This window comes from Rattus norvegicus, chromosome 2 (assembly GCF_036323735.1).
Source record: "Rattus norvegicus strain BN/NHsdMcwi chromosome 2, GRCr8, whole genome shotgun sequence".
NCBI lineage: Eukaryota > Metazoa > Chordata > Mammalia > Rodentia > Muridae > Rattus > Rattus norvegicus.
Window position 1 is genome coordinate 163,678,697 of NC_086020.1, and position 24,345 is coordinate 163,703,041.

At 34.4% G+C, this 24,345-nt stretch overlaps 1 protein-coding gene across 7 annotated transcripts in view; it reads left to right on the plus strand.

Moving 5' to 3' along the window:
• The window catches only part of Fstl5 (follistatin-like 5), a 668,565-nt gene that overhangs the window by 522,121 nt on the left and 122,099 nt on the right, over window positions 1-24,345 (plus strand). For all 7 annotated transcript variants that reach the window (NM_001271195.1, XM_039102752.2, XM_039102749.2 and 4 more), the window contains exons 9-10: window positions 19,238-19,399; window positions 22,994-23,128. In NM_001271195.1, coding sequence (NP_001258124.1) covers window positions 19,238-19,399; window positions 22,994-23,128 — 297 coding nt within the window. The remainder of the gene's footprint in view (window positions 1-19,237; window positions 19,400-22,993; window positions 23,129-24,345) is intronic.

A 24,345-nucleotide genomic window follows, 5' to 3' on the forward strand; every position in this document is an offset into this window, starting at 1 on the left:
GTTTTACCAAGTCTACATTACTTCTACATAAAGCCAGTATGGCTTTCTAAGATCATGAGAAAGTACTAACCAGTTGATCAAAAGTTTATACACTGTGTGTGAAGAACACAAAATAGCACAACTTTTTTTCTCCTTGCTTTTAATTTAATCTAATAGAGGGCAAAATACAGTAATAAGTCATAACAACAATAAATATTATGTGCATTATGGATGGTGCTGCTCTGAGACTCATAGGCATCTGTGCCTACTGCAGACCTCATCACACAGAGGCTATTACAACTGTACCTGTGTCATTTCTCAGGATAGCAAAGAAGATCAAAAACATGAACTGATTGAATCCTCTCTTCTTATAGCAGAATAGTGGGATTTCTTTTTCTTTCTGAGTACTTCAGAAAGGATAAGTACTCTACTCCAAATATGTCAGAGAAATATACATAATCTTCTTATGAAAAGCAAAGATGAAAAAAAAAGAGAAAAAAATCTCTTAGGCAGACAACTCATTCACAGATATTATTTGTTCTCACCTTTGATTAGCATATACTTACATTTATTTTTGTTGTTTTTAGTTTAGTTTTGTTTTATTTTTGTTGCTGTTGTTATTTTTTGCCAAAATTATTTTTAATAGGGGCAAACAAAGGTATTGAGGTTTTATTAGATATTTTAGTATCACATTTGTTCATAAAATTTTAATCTAATAGTAATTAGAGATTTATGTTTAAATTGGCATGATATAATTTCCTACTCTTGGATGTAACACTCCACAGGAATATTTTATGTGTAGATTGCCGCTGTGTTTAGAAGTGATGTGAAAACTCCAAAATAATCACAAGGTGGCCAACACTTAAAGAGCAGCATAAAGACTAATTAGCGTAATGATACTTGTGTAACAAGAGAGTCAAAAGGAGGTTAATGTGGTAATGATGCTGATTTGAGCTTAAAGATTTAACATGAGGACATTCTCAAGATAGCTTAATTAGAATTTAAGCACCCTTTGCAATTTGCATTTGCACTTGTTAATACCTGTGATCTAAAAATAAATTTCCCTTCATTTAAACTAATAAGGTATCTACCTCATTTCTTGGGTTTGCTTTGCTGTTATTGGTGGAGAGATCTCAGATTTTTTTTCATTTACTGAATAAAGTTTGTGATTATTTCTTCTGTATCTTATTTGAATTGCAGCTGAAGTCAAAATAGTTACAATGACATCTTTCAATTTCAAACAATAGCTGTGTATAATTAATGGAATTACGGCAATCGACAGCTACACTCATGTAATTAATTCTCATGTGATTAGAATACTTTATTGAACTATATATCAGCAAACTTCTTTATACTTTTATACATATATCATTATTAATTGTGGTCATATAGATGGCTACAGAAGTTAATCTTATAGAGAAATAGACCAACATCTATTTACTGATGTTACTCAAACAATGATATACTGTCTTCTGGAACTCTTGGACAAAGGAGCACATTTAACAATATATATGTATATAGATCTTTATGAGTTCTTCAGATTGATACATTTTTTCCTTCTTTAATAAATGTAAAAAAAAGACTTCCATGCTCTTTTATCACTTTCTACAGTGATTTCTCATAAGATGCAAGAACTTGTCCACGAATTTTTGCTTCTAAAACATATACACCCCTATAGAAGGGGAAGGAGAGGGGCTAGGGGACTGATGGACAGGAAACCAGGAAAGGGAATAACATTTGAAATGTAAACAAGAAATACCCAATTTAATAATAATCGAAGAATAAAAACATATGCATGTTTAAAGTAATCAGTGCATGGTGACTGGCTTAATTGTGCTCACTTCCTCTAGCTGATGTCCCACAATTTTTCTAAGCTCTGTCTGATATTTCATTTTTCTCCTCAAACATCTTAATAAACACTGCAACTCTAAGCAATCTATTTCAGTTCAGATAATTGCTATTGCGGTTCTTTATTCAGTCAATATTTAATTTGAAAACTATACTACCATCCTCTTAAATTTTTAATATGTGTGCAGACATTTATTAGACTTAAGTATGGCCTTGGTCCATAAATTCTTTGTTTTCCCTTGTACATTTAAGTTGACCAGAAAACTTATATAAATAACTATTTTTTAACGTATCAAATATGTAGAAAATAATTTTGGCAAAACATCAATTAAGTACTTGGTGAAACAATGATATTTGTTCTATTGACACAAAGATTTACTCTTTAAGAGGTCTTTTGAAGCTTGACATGAAAAATAATTTCATAAGAGGTATGCAGTTTTAAAAAGAATGCTGACTCAAACCGTGCCAAGAATATATCCATGGCTTCCTTAAATTTTCTGTTAATAAACAAGATTGTAGATATCTGGGTAAAATTTCAGATCTTCAGTTTCCAATAAAAACTATATGAATTAATTTCAGTGTTTATTAAAATTTTATCTAAAATAAGTTACACTGAAACTATATAGAAGAGAAAGTAGGAAAGAAATTTGAATACCTGGGGACAGGGAAATTTTCCTAAACAGACACTAATGGCTTTTGCTTTAAGATCAACAATCTACAAATAGGACCTCATAAAATTTCAAAGCTTTTGTAAAACAAAAGGCACTATCAATAGGACAAAATGGCAACTAGCAGATTGGGAAAAGATCTTTACCAATCCTGCATGCAAGAGAGGTTTAATATCCAATACATACAAAGAACTCAAGAAGTTAGACTCCAGAGAATGAAATAACCCAATTAAAAATTGGGTACAGAGCTAAGCAAAGAATTCCCAACTGAGGAATATTGAAGGGCTGAGAAACACCTAAAGAAATGTTCAACATTCTTAGTCCTCAGGGAAATGTAAATCAAAACAAACTGAGATTCCACCTCACACCAGTCAGAATGACTAAGATCAAAAACTCAGATAACAACAGATGCTGGTGAGGATGTGGAGAAAGAGAAAGACTCCTCCATTATTGGTAGGATTGCAAACTGGTACAACCACTCTGAAAATCATTCTTGTAGTTTCTCACGAAACTGGACATAGTACTACCTAAGGACCCAGCTATACCACTCCTGGGCATATACCCAAAAGATGCTCCAATATATAACAAGGACACATGCTCCACTGTGTTCATAGCAGCCTTATAATAACCAGAAGCTGGAAAGAACCCAGATGTTCTTCAACGAGGAATAGATACAGAAAATGTACATGTACACAATGGAGTACTATACTACCATTAAAAACAATGACTTCATGAAATTGTTAGGCAAATGGATGGAACTAAAAGTTATCATCCTGAGTGAGGTAATCCAATCCCAAAAGAAGACATGTGGTATGCACTCGCTGATAAGTGGGTATTAGCCTAAAAGATATAGGATAAAAGGTTATCCTATATCTTGGGATATTCAATATTAGTCGAATTTCCCAATTTACAATTCACAGACCACGTGAATCTCAAGAAGGAAGACCAAATTGTGGATGTTTCAGTCTTTCTTCGAATGGAGAACAAAATACTCACAGGGGGAAATATGGAGACAAAGTGTGGAGCTGAGACTGAAGGAAAGGCCATCCAGAGACTGCTCCACCTGGAGATCCTTTCCATTTATTGGTGATTGTATTCACCAAACTCAGACAATATGGTGGATGCCAAGAAGTGCCTGCTGACAGGAGCCTGATATAGCTGTCTCCTGAGAGACTCTGCCAGAGTCTGACAAATACAGAGATGAATGCTTGTCATCAACCGTTGAACTGAGAATAGGATCCCCAATGAAAGTTAGAGAAAGGACTGAAGGAGATGACAGGGTTTGCAACTCCATCCGAAGAACACTATTAACCAACCAGAAATCCCAGAGCTCCCAGAGACTAAACCACTCTCCAAAGAGAACACATAGAGAGACCCATGGCTCCAGCAGCCTATTTAGCCGAGGATGTCCTTGTTGGGCATCAGTGAGAGTAGAGGCCTTCGTCCTGTGAAGGCTCCATGCCCCAGTCTAGGGGAATGTCAGGGTGGGGAGGCAGGAGGGAGTGGATGGGTAGGCAAGCACCCTTATAGAAGCAGGGGCGGAGAGTTTCCAGAGGGGAAACAAGAAAGGGGTTAACATTTAAAATATAAAGAAAATGTACAATGAAAGAAAAGGAATAAAAGATTATGTCAAGTGCAAAAGGGCTTCAATTTAGTTGAGATATTTAAACAAATTCACCTTAAAAACTTAGCACTAATCAGAGACTTAATAATATATAATGAAAAAGTTTCTGCTTTTCTAGTTCATATCATGAATATGATCATGCTTACAAGGAAGAGAATCCAACATAACAGGCAAAGTCATCATGAATATGATTCTCTTTACTCTTATTAAGGATAAGTGAAGCCTTCCATTCTTGTTTCCCCAACTCCAGCTTCTGGGATATTGCCAGCTAATTGACAGAAATTTAGATAATTTTCCAGAGGGAAAATATGATTATTCTTCTGAGTACCTCCAGTAGATCTCCAATACTGATGTGAGAATACGTTTCAGATGAAGTTCAATAATATTCACTCTGTGATTATCAATAGAAAGTAGATGCTGAGTATCCTTAAGCGGTAGCCCTGAAGTCCCATGTGCCCCAGCTTCTGCAAACCTTTTGGTGCTCATAAACTGCACCCATGTAGCATTTTGCACCCAATCTCATATGATGAGTGATGGATGAAAATGAGGCACACCAAAAATACTGCATGATGATTATGATGAGTTATGATAAACATAACTGAATTGTGTATTTATAGTTGAGTAAGATCCTCAAGTTATCTCATTATATATAAACAAATTATCTAAATTCTACTAAAACAGTCTAAAGATATTTTCTCTTAAGTTTTTGAACAAATGATACTTCCCATTTGTAGCATTTGTGGCTGTCAGTATAATTCCATCACTCTGAATAGATAATTTTTACTATTATCCTATGGTTGAACAGTTCACTTTTTGGTTGAAGGTCACTAGTTATTTCAAAATAAAACAGTCATTAGCCTTAATCTCAAGAAGACTAGGCAAAAAAGCCTAGGAGTTTGAAGCTCGCAGATCTAAAAAGAGAGTATAGGATATTCATGGACATAACAGGATTTGCATCAAATAAAATAAATTAAGATGCAACAAAATAAAGGAATTAATAAATATGCAAGATTATATGACAGTAGTGCTACTGAAATTCACAGTGATTATCTATTCTATAAAAATGCTCAATCAGATGCTTGAACAGAAAAACGAAAAGATTGTTTCAAAGGTTTGTCAGAACAGTGAAAATGATTGATAAGTGACTATATATTGCTGTAAATGTTAGGAGATATTTTTAACAGTAATTATAATATATAGAACAGAGAAATTCACAGGTAAGTGAAAGAAAAAATAAACTCATTATTGACAATAAATTTTAGAAAAACAAATTACATACAAGTTTATTACATCAGGGTTATATTATTTATTAGTTGATATGTTTGAGTAAATATACTTACTTTTAGTAAAACATTGTAAATGGTTTAGCATTTATTGATAAAGCTGAAAACTGCAGTTTTACTTTGAATAAAGATAACTCATACTTTGATGTTGATAGGACTAGGTTTCTAAAGCTAAGTACTCTTTGCTGTTATGATTATCATTCTAAATTATTATTACATCAGGTCAAAAAATGGAAAATATGTTAACAATAATTGTTTGTATATGTGAACATATTTACATATATATGTATGCATGTGTAAGTTTAATGATTCATGGGTATATATGTCTTATAGTGGGGATGCTTCTGATAATACACATTAATTTGTATTTATTTTAATTAAGCTATGATTAATTTTAATAATATTATTTTGAATAATGTAATTATTCTTTAGATAAATTAATTTGATACGTATTTTCTGCTAAAAATAAATTATGAATACAGGTATAATGAGGAATGAATCATGGCTTTAATTTTATCCAGTATAATATAACTTATCTGTGATTTTTTTAATATAGTGATTTATTTTATTTTAAACAGACTACTATGCCTTCTTTGTATGTATTTTTTTAATTTTAGCTTAATAATTTGAATTTGACAAGAAAACTTGCAAATTAAGTTGGCTATTTCAAATTGATTTATTTTTTAAATCTATGAATTATGAATTTAACATTTCTAAATTTGCTGTGCAATATTTGGCAAGAAAAATATATATGCTTCAAGGCCAAATTATTAGAGAGATATCAAAAATTTAGGAGACTACAGGGATATTAAATATATTGTATTAACTACATGTGAATTTTATATATTTATACATATCTCTCACTATTCCACCAATTCCTTCAAGATTCACACCCAATTTCTGTACCCCTTTAACTTCATGCCTTTATTATTCAATAGCTCACTGGTTCCAGTTTGTCTTGTCCCTATAGTCAAGGATGCAGGGCCATCCACTGAGCATAGTTGACCTACCAGGGGGTGCATGTTTAATGACACTAACATTTCCTCTCTCAGAAGCTATCAACTGTCTTTTTTTAAATTGGATATTTTAAGTATTTATATTTCAAACGTTATCGCCTTTCTCCCATCCCCCCTCTCCTTCTTCTGTGAAGAAGCTCCCACTCTCAGCCACCCACTCCCAGCTCAACTGTTAATATAGCCTCAGTTAATGTGCAGCATCATGAATACATTTCATCCTCAGCTAAAATACTGCATATTTTAATCTTTTGTAAGTCTGGATCCATGAGTGCTGAAGCATTATCATATCAAGAAAACAGTTTCTCTATTGTCCTCTAAGACCACTGCCTCTTATAATCTTTCTTTGCCTATTCTATGATGGTTCCTGAGTTTTAGGGAGGTGGTGTGAGATAGATGTCACATTTGTGTCTGAACAAACTCTTGGTACATTGTCTCTAATCACATTGACCAGTTCTAAGATTCTGTATTAGCAAACTTGTACTGCACTAAGAAATTTCTCTGATAAGATCTGAAATGTAGAATAATATATGGGTACAGAATAAGAATTTACAAAGGAGTTTGATAATATTAATATGTCCATTTAGTAGTAATTCAGGCCTGAAGCCTGTGATCTTAGCAACTATCATCTCTGAGCTATTATACCAGTAGGATGTAGGCTTAGATTTTTATTTTTTTTCTAAATTTATTTATTTATTTATTTATTTATTTATTTTACTTATTCATTTGATTGATTATTTTTCTATTTATATTTTAAATGTTATCTCCCTTCTTGGTTTCCTCTCCACAAACCCTCTATCCCATCCCCCTCTTTCTGTTGCTATGTGGGTGCACCCCCACCTACCAATCCACCCCATCCTGCCTCACTGCCCTAGCATTCCCTAATGCTTGGGCAGTGAGCCTCCTCCATAGGACCAAGGGCTTCCCCTTCCGCTGATGCAAGATAAGGCTATCCTCTGCTACATATGCACCTGGAACCATAGGTCAATCCATGTGTACTCTCTGGTTGGTGTTTCAGTCCCTGGGGAAGTCAAGATGATTGATATTGTTTTTCTTCCTGTGGGGTCACAAACCCCTTCAGTTCCTTCAGTCCTTCTACTAACTCTTCTATTGGGGTCCCGTGCTCAGTGTGATTTGTACAATCAAGTACTACTTATCTATTGAAAAACAATGACTTCATGAATTGGCAGGCAAATGGATGGAACAGGAAAATACCATTCTGAGTGAGGTAACCCAGTCACAAAAGAACACACACGGTATGTTGGCACTCACTGATAAGTGAATATTAGCCCAAAAGCTCAGAGTATCCATGATATATCTCACAGACCATATGAAGGCTTATGTTTTTCTATACCCACTCTAATTACTGTTCTCAGACTCTTCAACCTCCCTTCTAGCCCACTGATCAAAGGTAGCAGAAGAAGATGATTAATAGGACAAGGGGATCAGATCTGATTAGATGTAGAACTTTGGGGTTATTCCAGTCTTCATTATTAGGATATCAGCAGTCTAGTTCAGAACACTGAACAGGAATCAGGAGCAGCAATCCAACCAGCAAACTCCAAATACAAATCAGTAGCAGCAGCTTGATCCAGAAGAAATCAAAAGGCTCCACCAAATTGGCATGCGTCTGCAAAAGCAATCAGAATACCATGATGTGCCTTCTTTCTACACAGTCATGACAAGTAATGATCAGGGAAAACCAGCGAAGTGTTGCAAGGCATAGCAATGCAAGAGCATTGTGTACTGTCTGTTGTGTTGTACTTATACTCCTTTCAAATATCGTGCATCCTCTCATGGGTCTCTCTCAGCCAAACATCCTCTCATGAGACAGATGCCAGAAAACTTCACGTGACACAACCAATTCTTAAAAAAAAAATTAAATTTCTACTTCAGTAGGAAGCATTGGTTTCCATCCATGGGGCAGGCCTTAAATCTAATCAGAAAGCAGGTAGTTACCCACATTACCTTCATGGTACTATTTTACCACAGACCATTACTGTAGTTTTTTAGAATGTATGGACATGATTGTTTGAATATGACTGATTAAAAGATATATTAAAATAGATATATTTTAGTTCAATTTGTACCTTATTACAGATAAAAGTCAACACATTAATATGCAGTGTTTATGTTAACAGAAGTTATATTTTCTGAGATAAATGTTTAACTTTGACTGATAATTAATATTGTAGGCTCTTATTTTACTTTCTACTTTATTTTCATAAGAAACAGAAATAGTGTTAACATTTTGTATTCTCACTAGTAATGTGTGAATGTTTAAGTAGATTTACAGTTTTGACAGCATTTGACATTGTCATTATTTTCATGTTAAATATTTTAATACATTGTAGAAATATTTTAGTGACATCATATTCTGCATTTAATTAATGGTGTTTTGTGGTGTGAAGGATGAGTCCTGGGTTCTAAGTTTGAGCAACATCCCTAGCCCCTGCCGAATTTTGTAATAGATAAAAAGTTAAAATACCATTCTATGTAGTACTGAAAAAAAATGAGAAAGATATGCGTTGCTATTTTTAAAAGCCATACAAAATGTTCCATTTTTGGTCATACAGCTTTTATAATAGTCCATCCATGTATTATTTTAAAGCTTCTTTTTATTACCTTAATTTTTAATGTTAATATTATCTTTGAAAGTCAATATTTTGTTAATATGTTAAACATTGTTAGTTTCAACAATGGTCTTGAAAGCCTTATCTAAGGGAGTAGTTAAACTAAGTAATATCATACCTCTTCCTACAGAATATTTATAACTCATATTTAAAATTTATTCTGAAATGAGGAAAATATATTTATAAATCTCAGAATATTATCTCATTTTAAAGGGTTCATAGTTAGGGAGTTTCTAAAGAAATTCTTTTCCTTGATGATTTAATCTCTTACAATACTATACACATTTCTTAGAGTGATACGGTAGATAAATTAGAGTACATCTATAGAAGAATTTAACCTAAGCCAGAAGTTTTTAATTTTTGGTTTATTATACAAGTTTCCTTGCAAAAATCTAAACTAAATTATTTAATATTAATATTTTATATTTTTCTCTATTGAAAAATTACCTAATAACATTGTAACCACCAATGGTTCCATGGTTTAATTCCTTTCCATCTATACAGGATTTTATATCTTAAAGATCTATTACAGATTAGTACATTAAAGTGCTTCATAGTCAAGTGAGGAAAAAAGCAGCAGAAATGAATTTTCCCAAGTCACTTATGTGGGTAGGAACAAGTATCTAAACCCTGGGTCTTAAGTAATTTTCTGCAATACATGACATTGGTGCTTGTGTCTTCATATGTGATACATTTTTTTCCTTCTGGACAAATGGTTGAACAATGTTAGTGGGACAGTGTCATTTTCAACTTCAGTGGATTAAGAAATGCCCATGGCCTTTATGCTACCTTCTTTTGCATGTCTCTGTGAGGATATTCTATGTATGATTCCCCAGGGAAGACACACTCTAAATGAAGATTGCACTGTCTATACTCTATCACAGACTGAGCAAGAAAAGGAAAAGGAGAAAGGTAGCCAGGTGATAGACATAAATAAGTTGCAGCCACAAGTTCTCATTGCCATGGCTTCCCCACCAACAAGGGACCACAGTACTGATAAAAATGAGTACATGCCTTTCTCACAATAGCACATTGCAATGCTGTTACACAAGTAGGCTTTCTCCTGTTGTGATGCCACAGACCCAAGGAAAGTGACATATGCTTAGTAATGCCACAAGCTGTTGAAAAGGATGAATAAAGCTTTTCATGATTATGTTTGCATTAGCCTGCTTTTAATATAATACTGAAAGGTAAAATTAATTCCTTTAATTCTATATTAATAACATCATTTTTACAACTCTATTATTTTGGTTTCTATTGATGTGATAATAAAGCATCCCAAGGGAGAAAGGGTTTATCATCTTGCACATACAGGTAATAGTCACTCACTGAGGGAAGTTACTACAGGGGCTGAATGCAGTAATGTAGAGGTGGGGACTGAAATAGAGAAAATGATGAGTCTATCTATTTACTGATATATTCCTTCTGGTTTTCTCACCTATGTTATATAATTCAGGACCCACTCACTGCCAATGATTGGCACTGAAACAGTGGCCCCAGTGACAGCAATCATTAGTTAAGAAAATTACCTACAAACTTGCCCACAGGTCAGTTTAATGGAGGTGGTTTCTCAGTTGAGGTTCCTCTTTGCAAATGATGAAGACTTATGACAAAAATCTAGCCAGGACAGAGCCATAGCCTCTCTGTATAGTCTAGGCTGTTCTTTGTTCTTATCAGACATCTGCACTCTCTCTGTTCTCTCTCTCTCTCTCTCTCTCTCTCTCTCTCTCTCTCTCTCTCTGTATGTGTGTGCATGTGTGTTTCAGTTAGAATTTCTAAAGATAAGAACTTTTGAAACTTTGAAACTGGAGTGTGCAAGCATGAGCTTTCCCAGTATTAAGCAAGAGCAGAGCAGATCTAACTTAATTAAATTGAGATAAACTATTGCCATCAAAGCACCTAAAAATGAGTGATTTCTCAACATATCATGAAACAGGAAGACCTAATAAACAAATCTCACAAAAGATTATAGCTGTATGTATACCGATCTTAATTTTACACTTTACCGTCCACATTTGTTACAGACTGTCCTTTCACGGAGACTGCAATAATGTGATCAGAGAGCTCTGTAATATTGACAAGAGGCAGTGTGAATCTCATGAATATAAAAAGACTGCTTTGGGACAGTGTTAAAGAGAAATTGATGGCTTTAATAATGTCAGAGACAAAAGGCATTGGACAGGCTCAGTAGCATTTAAAATATTTATTAAACCCACTCTGTAATTTTTCATAGGAAAGTCGCTTTAATGACAAAGAAAGTCATAATACAAACAGAACAATCCAGATGCCGCTGTGAATCAGCACTAGTTCAGACACATTTATATTCCTACCCTCAAGCTTTCTCAGAATCCTTCCTAACAGTTGCAGCTGTTTGAATAATTTGTGGGAGAGCTGTGACAGAATTCTTCAAAAGAGTTGAAGATAATGGCATAAAACAAATGAAAAGTAATCAGTGGCTTGACTGTGGGCCTTCAGTTGGAATGAAGTCATCACTTTGGTCGAGATCTCTGCCTCTAATTAAAGTCGGCCTCCCATAGCAGCCAGGCTCCTCTGGTTCCTTACTGCCTAGACAAAGCTCAGCAAGTTCTGAGAAAAATTATAATCTGAAAATATAGAGATTGAGGCAGAAACGTCTCTTAAGGATATGGAGAGAATACTTACTCATTAGAAGTTTTCTAATGTTAATTTAGAAACGTTTTTAGGATTAAATTGCTCTAGTAGATGTTACCTGTCTATCCAAATACTATGAGTATTGCGAGCCTTTGAGAATATGCTTATCACTATCCATATGCTTGACAATTTTATGGCTCCCTTTATTGAATACAGTATTATTTTTCAGTTCATTATGCTAAGACTATTTTCAAAGTAATACCAAAATTTTCAGGAAGACCTAAGTAAATATAATTATAAACATTATACTCTATTTTGTCTGTATTGTAAGTTCTACATTTTGAGTATCAGAGTCCCATTTATACATTAAAGTTTGCATAAAGATTATTAGAATGTCTTACATTTTACCCTTGAACAAGCTGTTTACCCCTATGCAACATCTTTTTATTTACATTTCTTAAATGTGAACTGTGAGACAACGTTTGATTACCTTTCTCCAATCTATTTATAATTGATATTCATTTTAAATAAATAATAGAATATTATTCAATTTCTTTGATAGTTTTCACTGCAATTCATTGCAAAATTCTATAGGAGCATTCATTTACATGACAATAATACTTAATTTTAATACAATAATACAAAATTTTAATATATTTTAATATTATTAGTCTGCAAAATATAATACAACTAAAATCTTTCATAGAGTCTTAATACAAATAAATTGAATATTATGACTCAGAATGAGTCATATTTATAATCAGTACCAGATGTTAAACATTTGGTTTAGAAACACTATATTTTTTTTATTGTTGTGTTTGAGCATTATAAACTCAGAAAACTTCAATGTGTGTAGTACTTTAAACCTTGGCCTAGGGAGTGGCAATATGAGGAATATGGCCTTTTTAGAGGAAGTGTGTCATTGTGGGAATGGGCTTTTAGACCCACATCTAACTGCTTGGAAACCAGTCTTCTAGTTGCCTTCAAATAAAACTGTAGAACTCAGCTCCTCCTGCACCATGTCTGCCTAGATGCTGCCATGCTCCCACCTTGATTATAACAGACTAAACCTCTGGATCTGTGAACCAGCCCCAATTAATGTTGTCTTTGTTTGCTTGATAATAATGTCTGCTGACAGCAATAAAATCCTAATTATGACAAATTGTTAATGTAGAAAAGAGAAGATGGATATCAATGTAAGTTTGCTCATTTTAGTTTTTTTCTAAAAATCTTTTAAAAAGTTTCACATCTCATGTCTGTTTAAATATTTTGCATGACTAAAATTTATACATTCATATGATTGCTGGGCTCTTGCATTTTAGAAGATATCAGTTATGTTTTATTGACAACTTTAAAAGCATGTAGTGCAATTATTAAATAATTTTGAATACACACATAATATATTATTCTGTATTATTTTTCAGTAGTTTTCTATGTATGTGTGTATTTACATGTGTGTATGAGTAGGTCTATGTATACAGTTGTTCATGGATTCGAGTGTGCATGGATGTGAGGTTTTAAGTTGGCATCTTCATCAAGAGTTCTTCAATTTACTGAATCAGTTCTCTTGTTTAGTTTGAACTCTCCAGTTCTGACTGTATAACTTGACAGCTTACCCTAGGCTATCCCATCAATTTATCTACTGGGCAATTTTTCAGCTCATAATTTGGCAACATTGTATGGCAATATTGTATTGATTCAGGAAGCATTTTATACTAGAGTGGTTGAAATAATCCATAAATTATTTTTCTTTTTTCAGCTTTTGAAAGATATCAAATATAATCAAGAAACATTGAATTTACATATTGTGCTCACACAGCTAAAGTCTCCATGTGCAGGAGGCTGAGAAAGGATAGTAAGCATAAGTTCAACCGAATATACAAAGCAGGATGCAGTCTTAACACCTGACTGCCGGGGGCAAAGAGAAAATTCAGAAATGGACCATACCTTTGTGTGCATGCTTGGAAGTCTGTTGGAAATCTTGCATGTCAGTGTGGACAACCTGTTACTCAATCTAATCAGAAACGATTTGCTTTGTTAGGGTTTGTATTACTATGATGAAACACCTACATCAAAAGCAAGTTGGGAAGGGAAGTATTTGGCTTACATTTCTATAATGTAAGTCCATCACCGAAGGAACTCAGGATAGGGATTCTAATAGGGCAGGAACCTGGAGGGAGGAGCTTATACAGAGGCCATGGAGGGGTCCTGCTTACTGGCTTTCTTACCTGGGTCTGCTCAGCTTTATTTCTTATAAAACTGTAGCCCAGAGGCCAGTACTCACAATGGGCTGGGCCCTCTCCCATTTAATTGCTAATTAAGAAAAGTGCCTGCAGCTGGATTGTAAGGAGGCAGTTTCTCAATCTAGGTTTTTCTTTTCATACAACTCTAGCTTGGGTTAAGTTGGCATGAAACTAGCCCTGGCTATCCTTTTACATAGATGAGATCCTGTCCCTATGCACTACCAGAAAAAAAAATGATTATGATGTTCTTACTAAAAATTGCTGTCCTCAAAGAACTTGAAATATTTTTAAGAGGATTATTAACTTTTGATGCAAGCTCCTACCAATCCTCATTTCTATTATATAACATGTTTATCGGGAGTGAATTTGTTTTTAACGTTGTCAGTCATTGTTATTGAGGTTCAATATTGGCAATAATAATCTCTGATTACTAATTCTGTTGCTGGAAATCATTAAAACCAGTAGAATGATTGAGGTGTATATCACATAAGGAATTTGTTATTGTCAGCGAAGCCAGTTGATCTGTGGATTAAAATTCAGTATTGCAAATTTAGTGTTCAATAGTTTTGTTTCTCTGAAGTCAGAACTCTTGGTAAATCAGTGCCAGTAACAATTCAGGAAGAGATTGATCTTCTTTGAAAAACCTTTCCTTTGTGGTGAGGATTAGTGTAACTGGAGGCAGTCGACATAATCTATACATTTTATATGGATAATGTAGATTCTATCTTTCTCTTTGAGGTGATTGATATTTCCTCTTTATAACTAATTATCTAATATATGTATGTTGTCTCTTATTTGCTGTCCTGAAACAGAAAGGCTACAGATTGTATTGATTCACCATTTGATCATAAATTCTGTGGCAAAATACAGTTTCTTTTATTAAATATTTATTAAGAGTTGTTTTCCCTTCTGGGTCTTTATATAAGTCTTTATTAAAAGCTTATTTCCAGACGCTCTGGTGATTAGGAGATGAGAGATGAGGTTTTGGTGCTTCAAAGATATTTTGTTCATGTTTTGTATCATGCTGCCTATTATTTTTAAAAGCTGTTTGTTTTAAATGTAAACAATAAAATGCTAATAAAGCTACTCGGTGGTATAGGAGACAAATTTAAGTATGCAAATGAGACTAGGGGAAAAAGTAACATGAAGGTCTTGAAGTATGTAATTGATATATCAAGACAAATTATTAATGTTGTAATAGATTGGGAAAAACATAACTAGGCCCTTCCTTCCAATCATGCCTAGGTTATGGTTTTTGAATTATATTGCAGGAGGAGATGGGATAGAGTAAATTTGCTGTGGTTATAGCTTTGGATGTCTATGAGGTTCCCATCTTTATGAATGCTAAAGGCAGTACCAAGATAGTCCAGCCTGCAGCCTGCAGAACTTTCTTAGGTCTTCTCTCAACCCTGTTTTATCTTTATTACTGCTGATGATGGCCCAGTTTTAGATTGTTAAAGCATCACTAGAAAAAGAACTAAGAATTCAAGATTACACAGGGTACCTACCGTCTGGACCTTGTTACCTAAACTATCATCTGATTTACATGGCGTTTATAGTGTCAGTAGATCTAGAAGCATGCTCTTTTCCTTGTACAATCAGATTTTTATTAGCAGCAGAGCACTTAAATGAGGTGCCATCCATGAAATTAAACTTGGTCCAGATTGCTAAGGAGAATCTTAAATTTGTGATAACAGGATTTTTGAGATTAAGGCACACAGAACCTATTAAACACAAAGGATATAAGCTATCTTAATTATTTTTTGGTTGTGATAATATATTATTATCAAGACTTGTAAAACAGCTTATTTTTGTGTGTCTGTTTATTTGAGTTCACAATGTCACAGAAGGCATGAGAACAAGTGACAGGAACAGGAAACACAAATTTCTTATCCTTAACCTCAAGCACAAAGCAGAGAGAGTAACCTGCAAGTTGTGTGAGGCAAAACCCTTAAATTATGACCCTGATAACATACTTCCACCAGCAAGGATGCAGACAACTAAGGTTCCATGACATCCCAGGCCAACAAGTGGGACTAAGTGCGAAAATACATTAGCCTCTCTAGGACATTTCCCTCTACTTGTTTTTTTTTGGGGGGGGGGACATAATTTAATTAGAATAGTTCTCATTTCCATTCCCTCCATCCATCCCCTCTGATATGCCAAAAACTGTTCTACTTAACAATTCATGTATTTCTGGTAGTGGTGGGAAAGGCCCTGTCATAGGCAAGAAGGAAGAAGAGTGGGATGAAGAACTGTGGGTAGGGGGGTTGGAGGGGGCAATGTAAATAAAATAATAACAAAAATAAACAATAAGGGACTAAAATAACTAAAAGAATTCATATATTATTTTATAATAATTTGTGTTGTATAAACAATGAAACAGAATTACCTCCCTATCCCAATAGCCAGGCATGGGAGAATAATGAGGAAATACTGGATGGAGCAAAGCAAGTCCAAATTGGTTTCTTAGTGATGTTATAATAAAATACACCGACAAAACAAGCTTGTAGAAGAAAGATTTAATTTTGCTTATGGTTCTAGACTGAGGGTCCATAATGGTGAAAAAGGCATGGGAGTGTGTGGCAGGAAGAAGAAAGCTAATCATTTTCAGCTGCATATAGGAATCAAAGAGAGTGAGTGAGAAGTGGGCAAGGTTACAAACCCTAAGTCTACCCTCAGTGACATTCTATGACCATCAAGGCTATATCTCTTATTTTATTTATTTTTTTTACTTAATTACTTATTTTTTACTTATTCAGTTTATATCCTGCTCACTTCCCCTCTCCTATTCAGTCACTGCCACAACCCTTCTCCAATGTCCCCTGGCCTCTCCTCTGAAAGGCTGGCAATCCCTGGGTATCCTCCCACCACAGGATATATATATAGAATATATATATATATATATATAGATAGATAGATAGATAGATAGATAGATAGATAGATAGATAGATATCTTGGGATATCTATCTATCTATCTATCTATCTATCTATCTATCTATCTATCTATATATATATCTATATCTTGGGATATATATAGAGAATATATATATCCCAGGGGCAGGTAACAGCTTTTGGGATAGCTTGTTTCTAGTTATTTTGACCCACAGGAAGACTTAGTTTCACTTGTGCTACATATGTGCGCACATGCAGAGGTAGAGTTTTGGTTCAACCCTTGCTCTTTGTTTGATGGTTCAGTGTCTGAGAGCCCCAAGGATCCAGATTAGTTAACTCTGTTGGTTTTCCTGTGGAGCTCCTAGTCCCTTTCTGGGACAGTCCATTTCACTGGCTGTACTTTACAAGGTAGGCTGGATGTCCAGAGAGTGCAAGGATCATCAATTTTTTTCTGTTACTCAGATAACAAACTTGCAACTCTATAGGAGATGTATTAATGTGTATTCTGGAAGTCCCACTCAAGTCGCTGCTTGCGTGGCCAATGTATTAAACAATAAAGCGGTCTCCTACCTATCTTATTTTATTTACATTTTTTCTTTTTCTTTTTTTTTTTCAGAGCTGGGGACCGAACCCAGGGCCTTGCGTTTGCTAGGCAAGCGCTCTACCACTGAGCTAAATCCCCAACCCCTATTTACATTCTTTCTTATTGCTACAAATTTATTTACTTTATGTGCATGAATTTCCCCCCTCTATGTATGCATATATACCATGTGTGTGTTCAATTGACATCGAGGTCAGATGAGAGTGTCAGATTCCCTAAGACTGGAATTGGGTGAGTGTGAACCACCATGTCAATGCTGTCAAGTTTACCCAAGTCTTTTACTATTGCCACCAGTAGTCTTAGCCACTGAGTCACATTTTCCAATGCCCTCTTCATCTTTCTTCATAAGGTACTGTGATGAGATTATTTATTTTTGTGTTGGTGCTTGTGATCACGGGGATCATAGCTATGACATTTTTATCAACTCCAATGATATATAATCAGTTATTATGTTTTCTATTCCATTTTGATACCATTTTCATTTTAGTAGTATTATTTTTGTGATTATAATTTAATCATATCACTCCCTTCATACTCTTTTCCACTTTTCTTCAAATTTATCACCAGCTTTTTCTTTCATTGTTATTGAATATGTATATGCTTATATATGTACATATAATTTCCAAAATATAATCTGTTCAGTCCATATACTAAACAAAATAGTCCATAATTTTACTTTTGGACTTCTGTTTTAAGGCTTCTTTCTTAAGATTTTTATTGTTAGATTTGTACATTTAGAACTATGATTTAACTTGATTCAAATGACTATATGTATAATATACTATATTAATATATAATTTAAATATTTTATGAAGTAGGACTTATGTTTGATTTGTATATTAGAGCTATAATTTAACTTGGTTCAAATTATATAAACATATATCTTACATTATATATGTATATATAATTTAAATATATCATAAAGAAGGAATTCGAATTCATGTTCCTGATGGATTAACAGTCATACTGGACAATGTTTAGGCACCATGTGAAATATCAGGTGACCATACTAGTGTTCTGGTTATTCCTGTGCTTTCAACTATGCTCCACAGTTCCCTGTGACTGTCCTCATGTCAGTATCTCATGGTTCTAATGACCAACATGGGGTCCCTTCAGCTTTCATCCTACTGTTTGAGAATATTTGCTCACTTGGGGTCTCTTTTAACTCTTCATGGATCTGAGCATTGTCTATTACATTTCTATACAAAACTGAATTTAAAGGTTTATTGAGGGGGAGCTTACATATGATTTCATTTTACCAACCATATGCCTTTATTCATGAATATATTATGCATTTCATTTACTTTAAGTCTTTTGAATAATGTTTTGTTGTGGTTCATGTAACATATTGCATGCTTTAAACAAAATTCATTGGTAACAGTTTGGGTTCAGTATACTGTTATGTATAAAATTTTATTAATTTCTAAACATACTGTTGTAAGGAAAAGTATTTCTTTTTAATTATATACTTATTTATTCAAATAACTCAATCCATAAGGTTTTAGTTCTTTATAATGCATTTTAAATGTTAATTTCATTAATGCCATCCTTTAGTTGCTAAGTGGTAGTCTATTTCAATATTAATTTTCAAGATTTTAGAAAAGTTTTTGAACCATGATATATCATGTTTGAATTGTGTTTTTCTTGACATATGCTCAGAATTACCTTTCATCCAAAAACCCTGGGACATTTTAGTAGATAATTATACCAGGAAACTAGTTATACACACTAATGAAAATATATAATTCATAAGGAAGCAACTTAAATTTTTCTTCATTTCGCTAAGCAAATGGTAAATTCTGATTACTTACCCATGTTTTTTGTTTCCTCTTCCAATCAGTCCCTCCAGTCATCCGAGTGTATCCAGAGAGTCAGGCCAGAGAACCTGGGGTAACTGCAAGCCTGAGGTGCCATGCAGAGGGCATACCGGACCCTCAGCTTGGGTGGTTGAAGAATGGAATCGATATTACACCAAAGCTCTCCAAACAGCTCACGCTTCAAGGTGCCTGTTTCTTATATTCTTCTCATTAAACAAGTGTGCAGATCTATTTTAGTAAAATAGAAAAATTTAGAAAAAAATTGAAGACAGAGCAAATGTGAGAGAATGACTTAGTGCAGCAACTCTTGGGAGTAGTAAAACATGGCTGCATCTAAGACAAAACTGATATAATTTTCTAATGTTTATTGTTGTAAATAATAGTCTTGTCATAGAAATTAATATAGGGCGCCATTATGGTGATGATAAATAAACTGTTTAATTATATAACTCTTTTGATTAATTGTTGTGCAATTGTTTCTTTGCTCCCTGTGACATCTTGAGTGTGTTTATCAACCTCTTCAGATTGAAGTATCACTTCTAGCATTCTCTGGAAAACTAGAGCTGAGATCGTGGGTAAAAATGAATTAAATCTGCTTTTTCTTAAACCATGGAAAGTTTCTGTTATTGCTGCTTTTTGTTTTATTTTTATTTTTCCATTAATTTATTGGGTAATTTTCTGAATATAATAGTCTGGTTTAGCAGTTGTAGCCTTTAAAACTTAAAATACATCTTTTCAGCCCCCTTCTGGCTTAAAAGGTTTCTGTCCAATAATCAGGTGTTACTCTGATGGGACTGCATTTATAATTGGCTTGATATCCTTCTCTTGCAGCATTCAATACCCTTTTATACGTCTATGGCTTTAATAGTGTATCCATAATATTTGAGGGAAACCTTACTCTCTGGTTCCATTTATTTGGTGCACTCTGACCTGCTTTTATGTAGGAAACCATTTCTTTATGTAGGTTTGAACAATTTTTTTTCATTTTTTATGAAAAACATTGCATACATTTGCTATGGTGTTCTCCTATGTCAACAATCAAAAGTCTAACTTTTCCCATGGGGAGGGGAACACCCATAAAGAAGGGGAGGGGGAGGGATTAGGGGGATGTTTGCCTGGAAACCGGGAAAGGGAATAACACTCAAAATGTAAATAAGAAACACTCAAGTTAATAAAAAAAAAAGAAAGAAAGACACAACATTTTCTTTGAGAAGGACATGAGAACCAAATCCCTTTGATGGCTCTGAGTGTCCTTACTGATTTATTGAGTACAGGACATTTAAGAATGACTTTCTGATTATTTCTATTTACTTCATATCTAAGAAAACAAAGCCATTTGCTTTCAATGACAGATAAAATTTGAAGACTTCATTCTAATGGTTTCTTCAGATAGTTCCTCAAAAAATAGAAGTCTGCAAAGAAACAGGAGAGTTTAACTATACCATAGGTCAACTGAATTTATAGCTCTTTACATAGTGTCTTACCTAATGTGAAATATATACTCTTCTCAGTGACCCATGTAAGCTTCTCTAAGATTTATCACATTCTAGTTCATGAGGCAAGCCTTATAAAAATTGTAATAATTCCTTGTCTCTTATCAGATTACAGTATAACTGGAAGTCAACAGGAGAAATCACAGAAAATTGTACCTTCACTTGGACACTAAGTAATATTTTTTGGAAGACCCCTGGGTTACTGAGTAAATTGCATGTCAAACTGAAAATTCTTGTAATTAAATTAAAATAATAGGAGAAGAGCCAGGCAGTTTCGAGAGGATAATTTAAGCTCCAAGTGCTTATACACACACATACACACACACACACACACACACACACACACACACATGCACACGCACACACACAAATACTAAGAAAAAGAAAACAAGTCTCAGAATTCTCAAATAAATAAACTAATGGTGAATATTAAAAATTCTAGGAAAATAAGCAAACTAGTGAATATATCCTACAGATTTTCTGAGCATTCAATAGATTTATAGACTATTCCTTATTAAGAGTCAATGAAGAGATGGAAAATTGGGGGTAAATGGATAAGGGTAAATGAACAAAAGAAAAGGGTTAGTGGTCACAGGTATGAGAGACACTAGAGAAAAAGGAGAGTATGGGCAGAGAAAGGAAGCCTGTTCAGAGGAGTGATCAGCTAAAGGACAATTGAGCAGTTAAAAACACAAAAGTAAAGATAATAAAGGAAAAAGTTGCAATTAGTAAATAATGTGAAATAGAAGTAAAGGTCAGTATCACTTCTTCCTTTGGGAATCACTTTCCACTCATTGGTTTTGGGCAGTGTATCTACAGGCAAGTGGTGGCATTATTCATCTCATTCTCTCAGATAGACAATTTAAGCCAGTCATTCCTTCTATAATTAGTTTCTTGCCTCATTGTTAGGACTGAGTAGCTGACAAAAGCAGTGTAAGGATAAAGTGTTTATTCTGTCTTCAACATGGAGGGATACATTGCATGTTAGCAACAAAGGCACGGTGGAAGGAGAGTGTCTGACTTTGGCAGTGAGGAACTGCATGGTCTGTTTTATGAAGCATCATGTCTTCTTCCAATTGACCCATTGCCCCTAGAGTGATACTACCTCCAAAAGATTCCACTAACTTCCCAATCAGTGCCACTTTCTGGGGACCAGTGCTCAAACATAGGCACCTCTATGGGGGCATTTTACATTCAAGTACATTTTCTGATAGTTTTTTGGGGGGTGGGGGAAGTCACCTCCACCTCTTCTCAGCAATCCTCTCTCAACCAACCACTTTTCTTTCTGACTCAACCACACCAATTTAATTGCTATTCACTTGACTTGTAAGCTTGCATTGCAGTTCTTGTGGCTGAGAAATGAGGAACATAGATATAAGACACCAGAGAGATATCTCTATAAAAATGAAACAGTACAAAGAAATATCACAACCCTTGACAGCAGTAGAACACAGCTGTAGAAGTGTGTGGTTTCATAAAATCAAACCGTTCCATTTGAGTGACCTGTATGAATTCATTCTGCAAATCTCAGACTCATCTCATAATTAAATATCACTTAAATAGATTATTAAATAAGATATGTGAAGTTTCTTAGCATTTTTGCTAGCATGTTGTACATGATTAATTGCACCTTGGTTTTGCTGGTGGGAAATTCAACTTATCTTTCAGAGGATTAGATTAAAGTATCCTCTCTCCAAGATTTTTCAATTTTATTTCATACTTAAAATGATTATATTTCTAAATCATAATTTATTTTAAATAAGTTTTTGGTGATATTTCAGACTATTGTGATTTTATCTCAATGCCCTCTTTCTTTAATATTTCTAAATATATAATAAAGTTTCTTAATGACAGTAATGCACTGTAAACTTCCTTAATGCAACTTGACTTGCAGATAGAATTCACTCAATTCGTGACACATTTTCACATGCGTTCTTTTAGGTAAATGGTCTTGCTGTTATTAGTTCTTGAAAAGCTTTGCTTAAACATTGGGTTTTAACTGCAAATACATATAGGATGATAGTTATTTATATGAAATATTGCATGGGTAAAATAGGAAGAGGTAATGATATAAAATGTGCAGAGATCTGGTTCTTAGACTGATGAAACAATGTACAAACACTTGAGAGCTGCTGGAGCAATTTGGCACATCTCCAAATTATGGAAGCGAGAAGGAAAACAGTTTAATTAGAACAAGCTCAGTGAGCTGCTTGGCTGTGTAATCAGAATGCACTGTACCAAAGCTGAGACCATAGTTTACAAGTTGCACTTGCCTTCTGTTCACAGCAAATGGCAGTGAGGTCCACATAAGCAATGTGCGTTATGAAGATACAGGAGCATACACGTGCATTGCTAGGAATGAAGCCGGTGTGGATGAAGACATCTCTTCTCTTTTTGTGGAAGATTCTGCTAGAAAGACACGTATGTATTGAGCCCCACCCCCAACACACACACACACACACACACACACACACACACACACAATTTTATGGCTTTGTCCTTTGCTTTTTGCAACATATACAGAACATAAAAACAAACAATTTCTGTGTTCGGGAAGAATGGTAATCTTAAAATACTCAAAATAAGTATTGGATGAAGTTTGAAAGCAGGTGCGGTTTTCCCTGAAGCACCAGCATCAGAACAGCAGTGTACATAAGATCTTCCAGACGCTGACTTCCTGTGTGCTCATGCAGGAATTTAAATCCTTGTAAAATCCCTTTCCCAAACAGTTTGTGAAATCTAAAGCCCTCACATAATCATCAGTGTGTTTATTTGTGGTTTTAAATTTGCCTCTTTCTAGATCTAACAGTGGCATAGCTGCCTTTGAAGCAGCAGCTGTGTTGTGACCTCCTCTGCAACAGATCCTCCTTGTCCCAGAGTCTATTGTAGTAAAAATTCTTTGTCCACATGGCAAGTGCCATATGGATAAGTGTGCTATATGGATAAGTGTGCTAAACAGTCAAAGCTATTTCCCATGTACACACCTGTACATATTTATGATTTAATGGATGATAAAATTCTTCTTTTCTGGGGTTGTGATACACTCAGTCTAATTAGAGGATCCTTCAAATTAAACACCTTATAATTTTTCCTGATTACATTTATCACTATTCTGTGATATGGGATGTAGTATTATTAATTTTATTCATCCTATTGTGTCATGACAATGGACAGAGAAAGGGAATGATTAAAGCAGCACATATGTGGTTGTTACAGATGAGGATTTTTTTATTAAGTGAACTCTGGGCAAAGGCTCAGGAATTTCAGCTCACACTGACCTAGTGTGGCAGCGTCGTGACTTGAACAGGTTGTCACTCTTGCTCATTGATCAATCTCTGACTCTCACTTCCTGATGTTTGTACCTCTTGTTTGGGGTATATCTCTCTGACCCTAATTACGATGAAGTAAGGAAGATCTCAGAAGATTTTTGTTATTCACTTTTACATCTCTGGTCTCAGGTGAGTATGGGAGAACATGGAGGCTACAGACAGCCGTCAATTAGTACAACTTTTTCTATCGCTTTTCTGGGCGCAGCATTCATTACGATAAGGATATATTTAAGGAGCAAAGTTTGAAAGCAAAAAAGTAAAAATGAAAGCCAACTTGCTAACAGAAACAAAGACAATAATTTATTTATT